Below are 18,131 nucleotides of genomic sequence, written 5' to 3'. Positions count from 1 at the left end.
AGAAAGTTACCTATTCCCTGCCTAAAGCCTCTAGGAGCCCATTTTCATGAGCTTTTAACTGTCACCCAGGAGCTCAATAGCGCCCCGATGAGGTGTGTGCTTGCTTTCAGAGCTGAAGCCAAGAACTTGGGCTATACAGATGTGTTGTGCTTTTCTGACCGGGTGACCATCCGGACTGTGATTTGGAACTTAATTAACAGCAAACAGGCCTTCCCTGTCACAGGCACGTATTAGCTGAACACCTAAGCAGGTACAACCTTTGTCCACCTAGTCAGAGAGGTACAAATTCCAGTGGGTGAGGAGCTACCCCTGAACTGGTTTGAAATGTCCTCATTTATCTGGTGACTCCTCTGGGATGAGAACAAGTGCTCTGCACAGGGAACGAAAGGCTGTACCGTCTTGATTTTAGTTAGCAGGTGGTGCTTTAGGATTATGTGCAATAGGGTGCACAGGAACTACTGAAAAGTAGGTAGGGTTACTACTGGGAAAGTTTTTCTTTTGGATAGTGAGGGGGCCAGTAGTCAACCCAACTATAAGGCTAGTGCAGGCATAAATGCAGCAACACTGGCCACCCTCTTGAGAACACAACTGGAGCTTTGGAAGACAGAAGAAGGACTACAACTGGCTGTTGAGAACTGTGAGAAGACATGAAATGTTGGTGCTGCTCCCTCTTGTACCCAAGACAAAGAAGTTGACTCCCAAGATCATTTGACTGACTTCCTGTTAAGCTTCAGGGACACAACATGCTGCTAGAAGTTCTGTTCCTGAGGTTCGTGGGCACTTGGCTGTGTCAAAGTGAGCTCCTATTAACATTCTTAGAAACCTAGGGGTGAGAAATATTTTGCCTCCTAAGACCTCCAGAGAACTGGGATAAACATGCCAGTCAGTCTGACGAAGGTGTGTTGCCACTGGGCCAAAGATTTCACAGTAGGAAATCCATTCATCTTGTGAAGGAACCAAACGTATCTGGCTGGTGAGGGGCTTTCCTTGGGTTTGAATTTTGAATTTCACCTGCTCTGAGCTTACCCACCAAAAGTCATTGGCTTCAATGGACCTCATCTGCATGGACAATGTTTCTGAGACCTGTAACAACTGCCACATATTGGTACATATTGTTAATGTTATGGCCAGCCAATCAGGAATGACAAATCTCCTTTGAATTGACCATTCAGAGAATATCTGGACTCCTCTGGTATAAATATCATTACATTTTTCTGGTGGTTAACCCCTTTCTGGCCTCCCAAACAGCTTTTTAAATGGTAAATTCCCAAAAAAACTACTGACAGTATTTATGTAATGTTAATAATTTGTAGAGCATGCGAAAACCAATTGCCATCTTAGTGCTGGTGTCCATACATGGTCCTAGGGAGAAAAGGGTGACTAAAGGTCTAATTAGCAGTGAGGGGGCCAGACTTTCTGAATTTTAAGAGATTTGGCTGGGTCCTGAGATGCTGAGTCAGCACATTCCACCATGTGCATGTGGAATGGGAGAACCTTCTTCCTCCTCATTTTTTATTCTGGGCATGACTATCTTTCTTACCGCGGTAGACTGCAGGTTGCGAGTAGGTACATACCAATTACAAATCCTTTGGGAAAAGAGAAGGCCAACCTTCTGTAGAGCCTTATGGACCCAGCACAAAACTTTGAACTTGATCCACTATCTAATTGTTAGCTAATGCAGGTCAAAAATGGTTTGTGAGTTTGAGCTAAATTTGGGAAGGTTCATCAACGCTCGACCTGCTGCATTTTTCGAGAGTCTGTAGTTTGTTTTGTAGGCGCTGCTGGGTGCCCACTTACAAAGCATTGCAGAAATCTAGTTTTGAGATCACCAGAGCTAGTTACTGTTTTCTGCAGCTCTGTGGGAAGAAAGGAAATGATTTTCTTTAAGACGTTTAACATGAAAGAGCGAGAAGATGTTACCTGATTGATGTGATAAGTAAATGCTAGTTTGATGTCAAAAACTAGTCCTAAATTCTTTGCTTTTTGGACCTTAGGCAAATGCAACTCTGAATTGAGGGACCACCAGGCAGTATTCCAAAAAGTGGTGTCACTGACAAATATCAACTCCTCGGTCTTCTAGAATTTAAGTTCAAACCCTGCGTAGGAAAGGACTGAAATGACACACGCTCTAATAAGTTTAAATAGAGGGGTGACATACACATTGAAAAGGGTGGGACTTAGTGAGGATCCCTGGGGGACCCCGCAGAAGAGTGGGAAAGGGTCTGAGGTAAAGTCCTCCAGTGCGGCAACTTGCTGTCTGATGTATAAAAAAAGAGCTAAGCAGTTCCAGTGCCAGACCTCTCATGCTGATGAATTCAAGCCGGTTGATCAGAAGAGAGTGATTGACCATATCGTACAAGTAGAAAGATCAATTTGAATCAATGCTGCCTTACCTCCATTGTCTCTACAATGGCTCTAATTTCTTCTGTGGCTTCCACAAGGGCTGACTCTGTGCGGTGGCTGGGTCTACATTCATGCTGCATTGGATCAAGCAGGTTGGTATTTTCAAGAAAGGCCATCATTTTTTGACTCAATGTTTTTTCTAGAACCTTAGCCAGAAGGGGAAGGCGAGAATTCAGGCTGTAGTTTTTTACCTTGTGGGAATCTAGCGAGGTTTTTTTTAAGGCGTGACAGTATGGAAGCTTTCTTCCAAGCAGATGGGAAGCATCCGGAGATTAACATTTTATTCAGAAGTGTCGTGAGACGGACTGAGATCATCTTTGATACAGGATGGAGGACCTGCGGAGGGGAAGTGATGTCATTTGAGATGTCATCAGTGATGTCACTTACCATGTCATGAGTGATATAATATGTGAGGTCATAAGCAGTGCATAAGGGCAGGGTGTAAGCTATAGTTAGTTCAGGTAACTAATAATGCTGAATGTCAATTGTTTTGTACAAGGGAAATCTGAGCCTAACTAGAACGTCCCTGTAACCTTTGTTTTTTTAGTAGATTTCTAAGTTTTTTTTAATACTATTTCCAAGTTATAATGTCCCTGTACCCTTTGTTTTTTCAGTGAATTTCTAAGGGTTTTTAATGTTATTTACTTACTTTAACATCCCTGTTACCTTTGGTTTTTTAAGTGAATTTCTAAGGTGTTTTAATGTTATTTTCTAACTGTAACCTTTGAAAGTGAGTGAGTACATGAGTGTCTCAGTGGGTGTAAGTGTCAATGGGTGTGAGTGGGTCTGGGAGTGGCTGTATAAGTTTCTCACTGGGTGTGTGAGTGGGTGTATGGGTGGGTCTATGAGTGGGTATGTGAGTGTCTGAGAGGGTGTGTGTGAATGTCTGTGAGTGGTTGTCAGAGTGTCTGAGTGGGCTTGTGATTGCCTCCATGAGTGTCTGAGTCAGACTGTGAGTGAGCGCATGAGTCTCTGAGTGGGTCTGTGAGTGGGGTATAAGTCTCTGAGTAGGTCTGTGAGTGGGTGCATGAGTCTCTGAGTAGGTCTGTGAGTGGGTGTATGAGTGCCTCAGTAGGTCTGTAAGTGGGTGCAGGAGTCTGAGTGTGTCTGTGGCTCAGTGTGTGAGTGTCTGAGTGGATCTGTCAGTGGATACATACGTGCCTGAGTGGGTCTGTGAGTGAGTTTATGAATCTCTGAGTGGGTCTGTCAGTGAGTGTATGAGTGTCTGTGTGGGTCTGTGAGTGGGTATGTGAGTGTCTTATTGGGTATGTGAGTCTCTCAGTGGATGGGTGAGTGTCAGAATGCCCTCTGTTTTGCCTTTCCTGCTTGTTTTTCTGCCCTCTATTTAGCCTTTTCTACTTGTTATTCTGCCTTCCATTTTGCCTTTTCTGCTTGTTTTTCTGCCCCGCTAGGCCCCCCTCCCTGGGCAGATTTGATCCCTTGGGACCACATCCCCCAGGGCTGGCCACGTCTCCCTGGGTGGAATCCCCCCAGGGCACTCAGTGCTCTAAGTTGGGCACCGAGGTGGGAGCCTCAAGGCCCCCATGGTCCCAGCTGGCTCCCCGCCTTCTGCGGGAGGCAGCATTGCTCCCACACACAGGGAGCTGCTAAGTATGCAGCTCCCTGCATACAGACTGTTTTCCTGCACACATGACAGTGGGCAGGGAAACAGATGAAAACACTGCTGCCAGCAAGCAGGAGTAGTTTGGCAGTGCCTGTTTGCTGGAAGCAGAGTTATGTTTGCTCTCGCTTGGCAGGGGCTATCACAGCTCCAAGTGAGAGCAAACAGCTATGTCCCGGAGCTGGGCACCCCGGTACATAGGGAGCTGGTCCACTTCCCATTTCCTCTGTTCTTGTGTGTCCCTAGAGGTGGTGGTCCACGGGGCCGTTGGAAACTTAGAGGGGGTCCGCACTGCACGCCTCTTATTTCATTCAAAATCCCCAGGGAGGCCTTATGAGGTCGGCTGTTCACCCCCCTCCTATTGTTAATATTACCCCTGGAGAGGTGGCGGGCCCCAGGGGAAAAACTACCCATGCGGAGGGGGGCGCATGCAACTCCCTCCAATAATAGTTTTTTATAAAATGCCCCTGGGACCTGGCCTACCTAGGACTCATAAAAAAACAAGTGCAGGAACCTGTGCTTGGGTTTTGTTTTGATTTTTCACCGCAGTCACAAATCTGTTGTGATTTCTGCTAAAAATAGGAAAAAAAATGCTTTTTTGCCTTGCCCCTTTTTTGCTCAGAACCAGAGCTACGGGGTATGGGTATTCCTTAGCCCCCTCCCCCTTTCCTTTATTTAAACTTTGGTTTAGGGACTCAGCAGAAGCTGAGTCACAAGATGACTGCCAACACTTCAGCACGGGGACTGTTGGATCCTCAGAGGATCTGCGTCCCTATATATAGAAATTGGGTTTTCCCTTAATTCTCGAAAACTGCTGAATCAATTTACACCACAAAACAAAAAGAGGATTTTTTGGACTAATAACTACCTTTCTGCCAAATTTGGTAGTCATGTGTAAAATTCAAATGGGAATTAACATGGGAGATGTACTTTTTTTGCACCTCCCCCATTTTTCTCATCTCTCGCTTGACAAACACGCAGAAACTTTCCATGCACAACTAGAATCACTGGTGCACTTTTTGGGGAAAATTTCATGAAGATTCGTCAAACGACACCAATATATATATGTGTGTGTGAAAGTGCTCTCCCCCTACTTTGGCACATGTTCTGCATGCATATTTATATATAAGTATATGTATATGGGTGTGTGTGTAAATGTGCCCCCCTTATTTTGGTACATGCGCTGAATGCAAATGTTTCAGGGAATGCTTTTAAAACATAGTAAAGTGGCACAATATAGATCTTTCTGTCAAGCCTTCTGACAACTGGAAATTTCTCAAATCACTATCTTATGGTGACAATATAAATTTGCAACTACATCTTCATAACGTGCTTCATTAGCTGTTCACCCGATTTTTTTGATTAACTATTTGTTATTCAACACTACAGTTTTATGCGTATCTTTTCCATAATTTTCGAATTCTCTTATTTTTCAGGGACAATTCAGTATTAATCTTTCGGGGACTGGACTACGAATTTCTGATGACGCTAGATGGGTTGCGCAGGGAAATTATGCAACACTAAAAGTACACAGATCACCAGTGAGTATTGTCAAATTGTTTAACAGGGCGCGGGTGAAGTCGCATTCTCAAAAGGCATATCACATATCACATATCCTCTCTGTTAGATGGAAGATTAAAAGCAAGACTGTGGTTAAGCAAACACGGACTTATCCAGATGTTTCAATTGTGTCTGTGTCAAAACCAGACGCCTTCATTAAAATGCATCAGTCTCTAATAGTAATGTTTTCTTTTATTTCCTAACCCTTCACCTCTTTTTCCATGATGATGGGAGTGCTTTTGAGATATTCACTCTGCACTGTTTAGGAAAACAGGATGTTATATCATGAAGCATACGTGGACCTCTGATTTGTTGAGTGTCTCCAGATGCTCTCTGGGACATAGCATTAGCATTAACAAAGACAGTGCACATGTGTGTACTGCACACACATTTACTAATATGTCACATTCTATCTGCTTTAAATTACAAACTGGAACTTTTAAAGTTAATAGACAACAATAGCGACCCGTGTGGATATTGTATAATTGATTATCCTTTGCGTTTCCCTTTAAGACAGTTGTCAAAAACATTTAAAAGAAAAACAAGTTGTGATCTATGGCTTGTTAAAGCATCCTGATATTGTTTGTGGTAGCAAAAATAGTGCATCAGATTTTTTGATTTTTCTCTCAGGATTCCAGTGTTACCAGAGTGCATGAATACATTCTCTGTGCACCTAGAATGAGAAAGGTGTTCATGGGGCAGAAGTGCAAGCACTTTTCTTTGTTTTTGAAAGAGAAAGTTTGTATTTCACAACTTCTCAACTATTGGCTTGCATGTGTTTTTCATTTTTCAATATTTCGTGGATGGAGTATCCATTGTGGTTGTGGCATTTTGAGGTTTTACATCGTCCCTTTTGTGCTCTTGTTAGGTTTCGTGATGAGGCAGGCAGTAGTCCTTGTGTTAGACTCCATATTGGACATCACTTGTAGTTGTTTCAATTGGAAGAGATTACACAGTGCTAGTCTCCCTTGATTCCTTGATTTGTTTTGCTTTGCTAAAATGATACACGTTTGCCTGATTTGCAGCCTAAACAGTGCTATTGCCTAGGTCCCATTAAGTGTACAAAAACATTGCTGTTAATTCTTAGGTCTGGCTCTGTTGTATTCTTCGTTCTTTTCTCACACAAGAGGTTTATGGTGTTTATATTGTGTAAACCTAGTCAAAACGAAGTATTTACATTTTTAAAGACAGAGGTCTACAAACTGTGGGGCATATTTACAAGCACCTATCGCCACCAGAACGTCACTTTTAGTGACGTTGTAGTGGCTATATGGGCTTCATCTTATTTACAAGGCAGTGTTAAGTAACTTAGCGTGGCTTAACCCTGCCTTGTAAATAAGGCACCCTTTCACGCTATACAATTGCAATTGCTGTTTCACTGCAACACCCATTGATTTTGACTCTGCCCCATATTTACAAGGGTGGCGCAAATATGAAGCAACGCCAAAATTAAAACCCCAAAAAACCTGGTCTTACCCTCGCAAAACAAGGAGAAATGCTTTATTCATCGTCATTTTTGCTATTCCTTTGTGTGTGCTGCATTGTGCAAAATGCCATTGATTGTTTATGTTTACAACAAGGGGTGGTGAGGGACAGAGTCTCTGAATTAAGCAGAAAGTTCTCACCCAGTCAAGAGATCAGGGCTAAATCCAACACCGTTTTTTAGCTCACTGCACCATCCCAGTTTCAGAACCTGGCTGTATGCAAATTAGTCTGTTCCTGTCCCAGTGCATGATGGGAACAGGGCAAACCAAACTACAAAAGCCAATTCTTACACTGGGAAGGAAACAAAGCTCCCGGGGACCAGTTTCTGGCATTACAGCCGTCTTCGGCCCGGTTTGCTTGAATCCTGATGGTGCCATGAGCAAGGGTCTCACATCTGAGAATACCCTTCCACGCTTAGGGTGGACAAAAATATTTACAACAAGGGGTGGTGAGGGACAGAGTCTCTGAATTAAGCAGAAAGTTCTCACCCAGTCAAGAGATCAGGGCTAGATCCAACACCGTTTTTTAGCTCACTGCACCATCCCAGTTTCAGAACCTGGCTGTATGCAAATTAGTCTGTTCCTGTCCCAGTGCATGATGGGAACAGGGCAAACCAAACTACAAAAGCCAATTCTTACACTGGGAAGGAAACAAAGCTCCCGGGGACCGGTTTCTGGCATTACAGCCGTCTTCGGCCCGGTTTGCTTGAATCCTGATGGTGCAATGAGCAAGGGTCTCACATCTGAGAATACCCTTCCACGCTTAGGGTGGACAAAAATATTTACAACAAGGGGTGGTGAGGGACAGAGTCTCTGAATTAAGCAGAAAGTTCTCACCCAGTCAAGAGATCAGGGCTAGATCCAACACCGTTTTTTAGCTCACTGCACCATCCCAGTTTCAGAACCTGGCTGTATGCAAATTAGTCTGTTCCTGTCCCAGTGCATGATGGGAACAGGGCAAACCAAACTACAAAAGCCAATTCTTACACTGGGAAGGAAACAAAGCTCCCGGGGACCGGTTTCTGGCATTACAGCCGTCTTCGGCCCGGTTTGCTTGAATCCTGATGGTGCAATGAGCAAGGGTCTCACATCTGAGAATACCCTTCCACGCTTAGGGTGGACAAAAATATTTACAACAAGGGGTGGTGAGGGACAGAGTCTCTGAATTAAGCAGAAAGTTCTCACCCACTCAAGAGATCAGGGCTAGATCCAACACCGTTTTTTAGCTCACTGCACCATCCCAGTTTCAGAACCTGGCTGTATGCAAATTAGTCTGTTCCTGTCCCAGTGCATGATGGGAACAGGGCAAACCAAACTACAAAAGCCAATTCTTACACTGGGAAGGAAACAAAGCTCCCGGGGACCGGTTTCTGGCATTACAGCCGTCTTCGGCCCGGTTTGCTTGAATCCTGATGGTGCAATGAGCAAGGGTCTCACATCTGAGAATACCCTTCCACGCTTAGGGTGGACAAAAATATTTACAACAAGGGGTGGTGAGGGACAGAGTCTCTGAATTAAGCAGAAAGTTCTCACCCAGTCAAGAGATCAGGGCTAGATCCAACACCGTTTTTTAGCTCACTGCACCATCCCAGTTTCAGAACCTGGCTGTATGCAAATTAGTCTGTTCCTGTCCCAGTGCATGATGGGAACAGGGCAAACCAAACTACAAAAGCCAATTCTTACACTGGGAAGGAAACAAAGCTCCCGGGGACCGGTTTCTGGCATTACAGCTGTCTTCGGCCCGGTTTGCTTGAATCCTGATGGTGCAATGAGCAAGGGTCTCACATCTGAGAATACCCTTCCACGCTTAGGGTGGACAAAAATATTTACAACAAGGGGTGGTGAGGGACAGAGTCTCTGAATTAAGCAGAAAGTTCTCACCCAGTCAAGAGATCAGGGCTAGATCCAACACCGTTTTTTAGCTCACTGCACCATCCCAGTTTCAGAACCTGGCTGTATGCAAATTAGTCTGTTCCTGTCCCAGTGCATGATGGGAACAGGGCAAACCAAACTACAAAAGCCAATTCTTACACTGGGAAGGAAACAAAGCTCCCGGGGACCGGTTTCTGGCATTACAGCCGTCTTCGGCCCGGTTTGCTTGAATCCTGATGGTGCAATGAGCAAGGGTCTCACATCTGAGAATACCCTTCCACGCTTAGGGTGGACAAAAATATTTACAACAAGGGGTGGTGAGGGACAGAGTCTCTGAATTAAGCAGAAAGTTCTCACCCAGTCAAGAGATCAGGGCTAGATCCAACACCGTTTTTTAGCTCACTGCACCATCCCAGTTTCAGATCCTGGCTGTATGCAAATTAGTCTGTTCCTGTCCCAGTGCATGATGGGAACAGGGCAAACCAAACTACAAAAGCCAATTCTTACACTGGGAAGGAAACAAAGCTCCCGGGGACCGGTTTCTGGCATTACAGCCGTCTTCGGCCCGGTTTGCTTGAATCCTGATGGTGCAATGAGCAAGGGTCTCACATCTGAGAATACCCTTCCACGCTTAGGGTGGACAAAAATATTTACAACAAGGGGTGGTGAGGGACAGAGTCTCTGAATTAAGCAGAAAGTTCTCACCCAGTCAAGAGATCAGGGCTAGATCCAACACCGTTTTTTAGCTCACTGCACCATCCCAGTTTCAGAATCTGGCTGTATGCAAATTAGTCTGTTCCTGTCCCAGTGCATGATGGGAACAGGGCAAACCAAACTACAAAAGCCAATTCTTACACTGGGAAGGAAACAAAGCTCCCGGGGACCGGTTTCTGGCATTACAGCCGTCTTCGGCCCGGTTTGCTTGAATCCTGATGGTGCAATGAGCAAGGGTCTCACATCTGAGAATACCCTTCCACGCTTAGGGTGGACAAAAATATTTACAACAAGGGGTGGTGAGGGACAGAGTCTCTGAATTAAGCAGAAAGTTCTCACCCAGTCAAGAGATCAGGGCTAGATCCAACACCGTTTTTTAGCTCACTGCACCATCCCAGTTTCAGAATCTGGCTGTATGCAAATTAGTCTGTTCCTGTCCCAGTGCATGATGGGAACAGGGCAAACCAAACTATAAAAGCCAATTCTTATACTGGGAAGGAAACAAAGCTCCCGGGGACCGGTTTCTGGCATTACAGCCGTCTTCGGCCCGGTTTGCTTGAATCCTGATGGCCACTATAGGTGTGGCAGGGTATACTCAGACATGAGTCCCTTTCTCACTGCTCCATCAGGATTCAAGCAAGCCGGGCCGAAGAAGGCTGAAATGCCAGAAACCGGTCCCCGGTAGCTTGTCTCCTTTCTGGTGAAGAATTGGCTTGGTAGTTTAGTCTGCCCTGTTCCCATGATGCACTGGGCCAGGGACAGACTGATTTGCATATAGCCAGGTTCTGAGCTGGGATGGGGCAGTGAGATAAATAACGGTGATGGATCAAGCCCTGATCTTTGGACTGGGTAAGAGTGGTCTGTTTAACTCAGACACTCTGTTCATCACCACCCCCTTTTCTAAATCGTTTTTGGCCACTATAGGTGTGGCAGGGTATACTCAGACATGAGTCCCTTTCTCACTGCTCCATCAGGATTCAAGCAAGCCGGGCCGAAGAAGGCTGAAATGCCAGAAACCGGTCCCCGGTAGCTTGTCTCCTTTCTGGTGAAGAATTGGCTTGGTAGTTTAGTCTGCCCTGTTCCCATGATGCACTGGGCCAGGGACAGACTGATTTGCATATAGCCAGGTTCTGAGCTGGGATGGGGCAGTGAGATAAATAACGGTGATGGATCAAGCCCTGATCTTTGGACTGGGTAAGAGTGGTCTGTTTAACTCAGACACTCTGTTCATCACCACCCCCTTTTCTAAATCGTTTTTGGCCACTATAGGTGTGGCAGGGTATACTCAGACATGAGTCCCTTTCTCACTGCTCCATCAGGATTCAAGCAAGCCGGGCCGAAAAAGGCTGAAATGCCAGAAACCGGTCCCCGGTAGCTTGTCTCCTTTCTGGTGAAGAATTGGCTTGGTAGTTTAGTCTGCCCTGTTCCCATGATGCACTGGGCAAGGGACAGACTGATTTGCATATAGCCAGGTTCTGAGCAGGATGGGGCAGTGAGATAAATAACGGTGATGGATCAAGCCCTGATCTTTGGACTGGGTAAGAGTGGTCTGTTTAACTCAGACACTCTGTTCATCACCACCCCCTTTTCTAAATCGTTTTTGGCCACTATAGGTGTGGCAGGGTATACTCAGACATGAGTCCCTTTCTCACTGCTCCATCAGGATTCAAGCAAGCCGGGCCGAAGAAGGCTGAAATGCCAGAAACCGGTCCCCGGTAGCTTGTCTCCTTTCTGGTGAAGAATTGGCTTGGTAGTTTAGTCTGCCCTGTTCCCATGATGCACTGGGCCAGGGACAGACTGATTTGCATATAGCCAGGTTCTGAGCTGGGATGGGGCAGTGAGATAAATAACGGTGATGGATCAAGCCCTGATCTTTGGACTGGGTAAGAGTGGTCTGTTTAACTCAGACACTCTGTTCATCACCACCCCCTTTTCTAAATCGTTTTTGGCCACTATAGGTGTGGCAGGGTATACTCAGACATGAGTCCCTTTCTCACTGCTCCATCAGGATTCAAGCAAGCCGGGCCGAAGAAGGCTGAAATGCCAGAAACCGGTCCCCGGTAGCTTGTCTCCTTTCTGGTGAAGAATTGGCTTGGTAGTTTAGTCTGCCCTGTTCCCATGATGCACTGGGCCAGGGACAGACTGATTTGCATATAGCCAGGTTCTGAGCTGGGATGGGGCAGTGAGATAAATAACGGTGATGGATCAAGCCCTGATCTTTGGACTGGGTAAGAGTGGTCTGTTTAACTCAGACACTCTGTTCATCACCACCCCCTTTTCTAAATCATTGATTGTTTATGTGCCCTTCCTGCACATGAACAATCTTTTTTTTTTATTTACGGATTGCAACTTCTATGTGTCCTCCATGCTAATTTTTTTTATTACGGATTGCAACTTCTATGTGTCCTCCATGCTGCAGCACATATAGAAGATACAAGATGCCAATGGTGGCTGTTTATGTGTACATAAACAATCTTTATCTGCAACGCCGGAACCCTTGCCCTATGGTGCAAGAGTGTCTGCTTTGCTGCTGCAATTAGTGCCAGCGCAGGGTGAAACGCAGGGCATTACCTTATTCTTGTACATACGGTGCAGCCCTGTGTGTCTGAAGTGGTGGAGCGCAGCGTTAAGCAAACAAGACTAAGGCAGCGCTCCGTCACTTCATTATGAATATGCCCCTGTGTCGCTAAATCTACTTGGGCTGCAGCCCACTCAGAAATATCAGTGGATCCATCATCACAAGGTCTGCGGAAGGGCAGTGCTTGGAAAAAGGAGTAGCCTGGAACAGCAATATTCTTTGATTTCTAGGCTGTCTTTATATCCATGTAAGTTTTGTCAGGGGAGGTGAGTACGGTGGTGTAGGAGAGAGGAGGAACCTAGATCGGACTGGCAAGGGAAGTGATATGCAGACTAGGCCAGTGTACTGATTCCTAACGGCCAAAGGGGCTAAGGTGCAAGGGAAGGCGGGTGAGGTGCTGGGTTTATTTAGTTTTTTAAGATGTGTGGGTATTCACAGAGGTACGTTACACTTATGAGAAATTTACACATATGATTTAATCTTACATTTCTGAATAACTTTACTGCTTGGGTCTATGCACAGAATCTAGGTTTAAAGTTGTTCAAAGTGTAGAGCTATACAACTTCACCCCTGAAATAGGGGATGGAGCCAAACGTATGAGTTTAAGTTACTACTTAACAAACAAAGACAGACACAGCCAACCAATAGTCCTGTAGTGCCTTTCTATTGAAAATAAAGGAGGCAGGGACTCAAATTTAAACCCTAAAAGAAATATTGTTAAATTAAATTTAATAATTTAAAATTGTAAAAAATATAAATATTTATAATTTAATGTTAAAAAAATAAAAATAGGACGTATTTTTTATTTATAACATATTTTAATAACCTATTTTATGTAATAAACGTTATTAAATATAATTCATTTACTTCTTAAATTAATTCTATGCACCCCTTTAATAATTATTAATGCATAATAAATACATGTAATTTCTTTCCTTTGAGGTGGTAATTTTTTTTTTAATGTGAACTTCAGAAAAAGTATATGTATTTAATGTAGTATATTTAAAGTAATATAATTTGTCATTCAAAATCAGGTTGATAGTGCTGTAGCATCTTTTCTTTACTTCTACATGTAAAATGAATATATAATATTGATTTATATTAAAATGTAACATACAAACTGTTATCTAGTTTGATAAACTTTTAAAATGTTCCCTATATTTTACCATACGGATGTCTCCACCACCAGGGAGGATATCTCCCTATGGTAAAGAATAGGGAATTTTTCCCTTTAATTTCCCAAAAAGAGATCTCTGCGTCAACTACAAAGTATAGGGAAAAGCTAAAAGGTTTTTTCAGGGCAGCACATTTAAAGGTCTCTTTTTGAAGCAATAAAGCAGCATATATTACCTTACCTGCATCAGTGTCTGTAGAAAATATAGGTAGGTAAATAAAGGCATTCTGATAATACCTCACAAAAAGGGTCTCATCTAGTTGTATCTCATCTAGTCGTATTTCTAGTCACTAAAAATGGCCTAAATTGAGCACCAACTTTTTGCAAATGCTATAGTATTTTCCAAACTGACCTATGTGTAAATTGCTCGGTTTGCAAAATTCTGAATTGCAGGGTGTCGCAGAATGAGCATCAAATAAATATTGATTAAGCAAGTTGCAATTTGCGATCCGCTGCATGTTACCACAATCACAGGGATGGTGGCCTGCTAGAAATAGCTGTCCACCTTAAATGTGATTGTGTTTGAAAAAAATGGGTCACTGTCTGAGGTGGGTGAAACCCTACTCAAGCAGCAACCACAATACTTGTCGGGCTGAAGCTACAAGCAAACCCCAAATTAACCTGTGTTTGACCCTCTGGCAACTAGGCACAAAAGCATTCAGCTTAAATTAGAGGCAGTCTGTAAAGTATTTATGCAGCATTTCAAACAGTAATAAAGTGAAACACATCAAGAGAAACTCCACACCAATTTAGAAAATCGACCTTCCTACCTGCTACCAATTGAAAGTTATCACTAATTAAATGTAATAAGGTAACCTAGTGTTTTGCTATGGGAGAGACAGGCCTTTCAGAAGGGAAAAACACATTTAAAATGTTTCTGTGCTCCAAGAAATCTGGGATGACAAAAGATTAGTACACAACACCCAACAGCTAAACTATTCACAATATTGTATTGTGACCCAAGACACAAGCAACAGGCACCAAACGGTTTGGATAGGAAAATTTAAACTTTCTGAAAATGCCACTGACAGCCTACATCCAGGCCACACCTGTGCCAGGTCTCACCTGAATCTGTTTGCACATGACTCTGCCTGCATCTTCCTTAGCCGGTAACCCTTGCAGATAGCATCTCTCTCCACTACAATTGCCCCTGCCTACACCTCTCCTTGCTTGTACCTCATACTCTCCACCCTTCTCTCTGGCTGCAGAAAAAGTATCTTTTTCAGTCTCCATCTCTCCCAGTGTGCACCTCTCTTTCCTCAAACTCCCCCAACCGGATCCCTGTCCTAATCCCGCATTTGTCACATGACTTCCTGGCCATGCATCTCTAGTCCCATATCTCTAGTTGCCTATACCTTTTGATTCCCATATCTACATGTGTACTCTATTTAGGTCTCAGCACTGGCAAAGCAAGTAGGTCTGGCTTATAACTCAAAATACAAGCCACGCGAATTTGCTTTGCCAATGCTTGTTCATGTTGTGATTGATTTTCATTAACCTGTGATCTTCATATTTGCAGGATGGCACTAAAATCTATGGAAGGTGTGGGGGATATTGTGGAAAATGTGTTCCTCTCACAAGTATTGGCCTCCGGATTGAAACACAGTAAAGGCGAACACTGACTTGAACAATGGAAACTGGAGGAACTTCCCTCAGATTGGAAACTCTTTTATCGCATTTGTCGATGCTTATTTCAGGGATGTGTACAGGTGATTCATCATTTGTTTACAGAATTCATACAGTATTTAAAAGAAACCCCTATGGAGTAGCTGCCTTCTGCTCTAGTCGCATGAACTGTACACTAATCGTTGAGACAGTGGTGTTTAGCTGATAATTCAAGGTAAAAGGATATTTGTCTTCAACTTATAGGACCGCAATGCTTTCTTCTGAGATTTTCATTTAGCAGCTCCATCCTCCAGTTTATAGATACTGGGGTACCGGTAACTCTGGGGAAGGGATGGCCCAAGGCAGACTTGTAAATACTGGACCAGATTCTACAGGGCATTCCTCAATTCACCTGGAGTTTACCCAGGGACTAATTTTAGCCAGCTCAGTCTCCGGGTGAAAAACAACAGGTCTACTGAACTACCATAGAACATGTAATTCTGATGAGGCTGATACTTTCATTAATATCCCTTTGGAAATAAAGTTCAACTCATAATGAGGCCCTCTATGTATTCTTTAAAAAGCTTCCACATTGTCATTCTTGGAATCAACAGTGTTGCTCTCTTCATCACCCAGTATTCTTAAATTTCCTGAAAATACTAGAATACCTCATCCTCACATAAAAGCAGCTGGTGCCCTTTGGGTTTCAGCTTCGGTGCTGGTCAACTAGCATGGCATTTGAGGTGGAGCTTTGAATTTATTTTAGATTTCACCAATAGGTTATTTTTCTTAAAGGGGTTGGGAAATGAAATACCATACCTAGAGATTGCCTAGCAGTTTAACATGTGGCTGCAGTAGTATTGTTGTTCTTTTTAGGGCATTCACAGACATAGGTATTGTGGGATTTTCACCCCATATTTAAACAGTGTCTCGGTGTTCCCATTCAACACCAGCCATTTAGTTTTTTCAAGCTATACAATTCCACACATGTGTCCTATATAAGCAAGTTTGCAAAAAAATGTGACATGCAGAAATAAAGGTATTTAGACTCAGTAGGAGCAACTGAGCGAGCCTAAATATTCTTAGAGAACAGCCGAAGAAGACTGCACACAAATAATGAGGGACTCAAAATAAGCCAATGTGCTTAGAAGTTCTGTCTTCTCGCAAATCCTTGACCATGTGGTATATGATATGCGTTTTAGCTCAATTCTTAGATCTGAAATTCAGAGATGATGTAGCCTAACAGCCAGAGTGGTCGAACTCCAAGCTAGGTAACTGGGTACGAGTCTCTGCATGGACGCACAACATTCTGTGATTCTGGGCAAATTACTTAATTCTGCATGTCTAACAAAATTAATTTGTATCAGTCTGTAAAGCAACTGTTGCTCATGTAAAGGGCTCCTATACCTTCGGGTCGAGTTCGCTATATAAGACTCCCCAAAAAAATAAAAACAATACATTAGTAGCCCTTTTAACTCAAGGGAACAAGAAATTGAAAATGCGATGCAACAAACAGCTGTGCTAGCTGACACGTTCTGAGTATCATTGTTTATTTGTTATAATAACACTTACTCCATAGTTTTGTGGCATTTGTACCACAATAATAGTCTTCAGTAATGTATGCTGCATTGAACCAGAAGCATTTAGGAAACAATGTAATTGAAAGTTATAGAATTTACCATATATATTATGAAAGTACCTCCATCCATAAGGGGTTTTCAAAGATGTTAAACCTTGGTTTTGAACATTCTACCTCTAAAAGGAATTGTTTATAGAATATTTTACTGCATTATGCATGTTCAGAACCTTGGTTTAGTTCTATGTATTTATGTAAATGTCTAAGTAACTATATGTATTTACATGACCACTCTGTATATAAATATGTACTCTGAATATGTGTATTACTTGTAAGTGATCTGCAAACGCAACCAATGAGAAATTTCTCGTCTTTATCAAGCCTTATTTATTTTGAAGGATTACTAAAATAACATTTACTGTAAAAGGTGCTGTTATCTGAAAACATTAATTTATAAAAGATACCTGTTCGACAAGATTGTCTCAAGGTGTCTCTGTTGAATTACTTTAAATGGCGTGTGCATGGCATATATATATTAATATGAGGTAAATGAAAAGGAACAAAAATATATATTCTATTGTAAATAAACTAAGCTCATTAATTTAATTTATTTTAGACACAATGTGCATGATAGTCTCTCTGTAAATTAGCCTGAATGTCATGATAATAAGTGAAAACTAACTTGCTGCTAAGCTGTACATCTCAGTCGAAATTTGGGTTGACAGACATATAGTGACATGCTCACTGCTTAATTTGTGAGCATCCTCACTTATTTTGAAGCCCTGAAGATATTATTTATCATCAAACTCAATCAATCACATTTGAGGAGCGCGCTACTCACCCGCACGGGTCTGAAGGCGCTGGGAGGAGGGGGGGGGGGGGGAGGTGCTGCTACTGCTCGAAGAGCCAGGTCTTGAGTTGCTTCCTGAAGGAGAGATGGTCCTGGGTCAGCCGTAGGATGGGTGGGGAGGGAGTTCCATGTCTTGGCCGCCAGGTAGGAGAAAGATCTTCCTCCGGTGGTGGTTCTGCGAATCCGTGGGACGGTGGCGAGGGCGAGGCTGGCAGAGCGGAGCTGGCGCGTGGGTGCGTAAAACGTGAGGCGGTTGGTGAGGTATTTGGGGCCCATGTCGTGGAGAGCCATGTCTGCATGGGTGAGGAGCCTGAACGTGATCCTCATGCTGACGTGGAGCCAGTGCAGGTCTCTCAGGTGGGCAGAGATGTGGCTGTGACGGGGGATTCCCAGGATGAGTCGTGCAGAAGCGTTCTGTATCCACTGTAGTCTTTTCTGTAGTTTGGCTGTGGTTCCAGCGAAGAGGGAGTTCCCATAGTCCAGTTAGCTGGTGACGAGGGCCTGGGTTACCATCTTTCTGGTTCTGGTGGGGTTCCACTGGAAGATCTTTCGGAGCATGCGTAGGGTGTTGAAGCAGGATGCCGAGACGGCGTTGACTTGCTTGGTCATTGTGAGGGAGGAGTCCAGGATGAAGCCCAGGTTGCGTGCGTGGTCTGTGGGCTTGGGGGCAATGCCAGTGCAGGGGGCCACCAGG

The 18,131-nt window shown here is 43.7% G+C and overlaps 1 protein-coding gene across 1 annotated transcript in view; it reads left to right on the top strand.

The window, feature by feature from the left end:
- Positions 1-16,984, top strand: part of ADAMTS20 (ADAM metallopeptidase with thrombospondin type 1 motif 20) — a 1,033,120-nt gene extending 1,016,136 nt beyond the window's left edge. Inside the window, exons 35-36 of the mRNA XM_086919514.1 lie at positions 5,461-5,565; positions 14,926-16,984. Of these exons, the coding sequence (XP_086775640.1) occupies positions 5,461-5,565; positions 14,926-15,015 (195 nt within the window). The 3' untranslated portion in view covers positions 15,016-16,984. The remainder of the gene's footprint in view (positions 1-5,460; positions 5,566-14,925) is intronic.
- The last annotated feature ends 1,147 nt before the right edge of the window (positions 16,985-18,131 follow it).

This window comes from Lissotriton vulgaris, chromosome 1_1 (assembly GCF_964263255.1).
Source record: "Lissotriton vulgaris chromosome 1_1, aLisVul1.2, whole genome shotgun sequence".
NCBI lineage: Eukaryota > Metazoa > Chordata > Amphibia > Caudata > Salamandridae > Lissotriton > Lissotriton vulgaris.
Note: the sequence above shows the minus strand (reverse complement) of the source record. Positions and strands in the feature narration are given on the sequence as shown.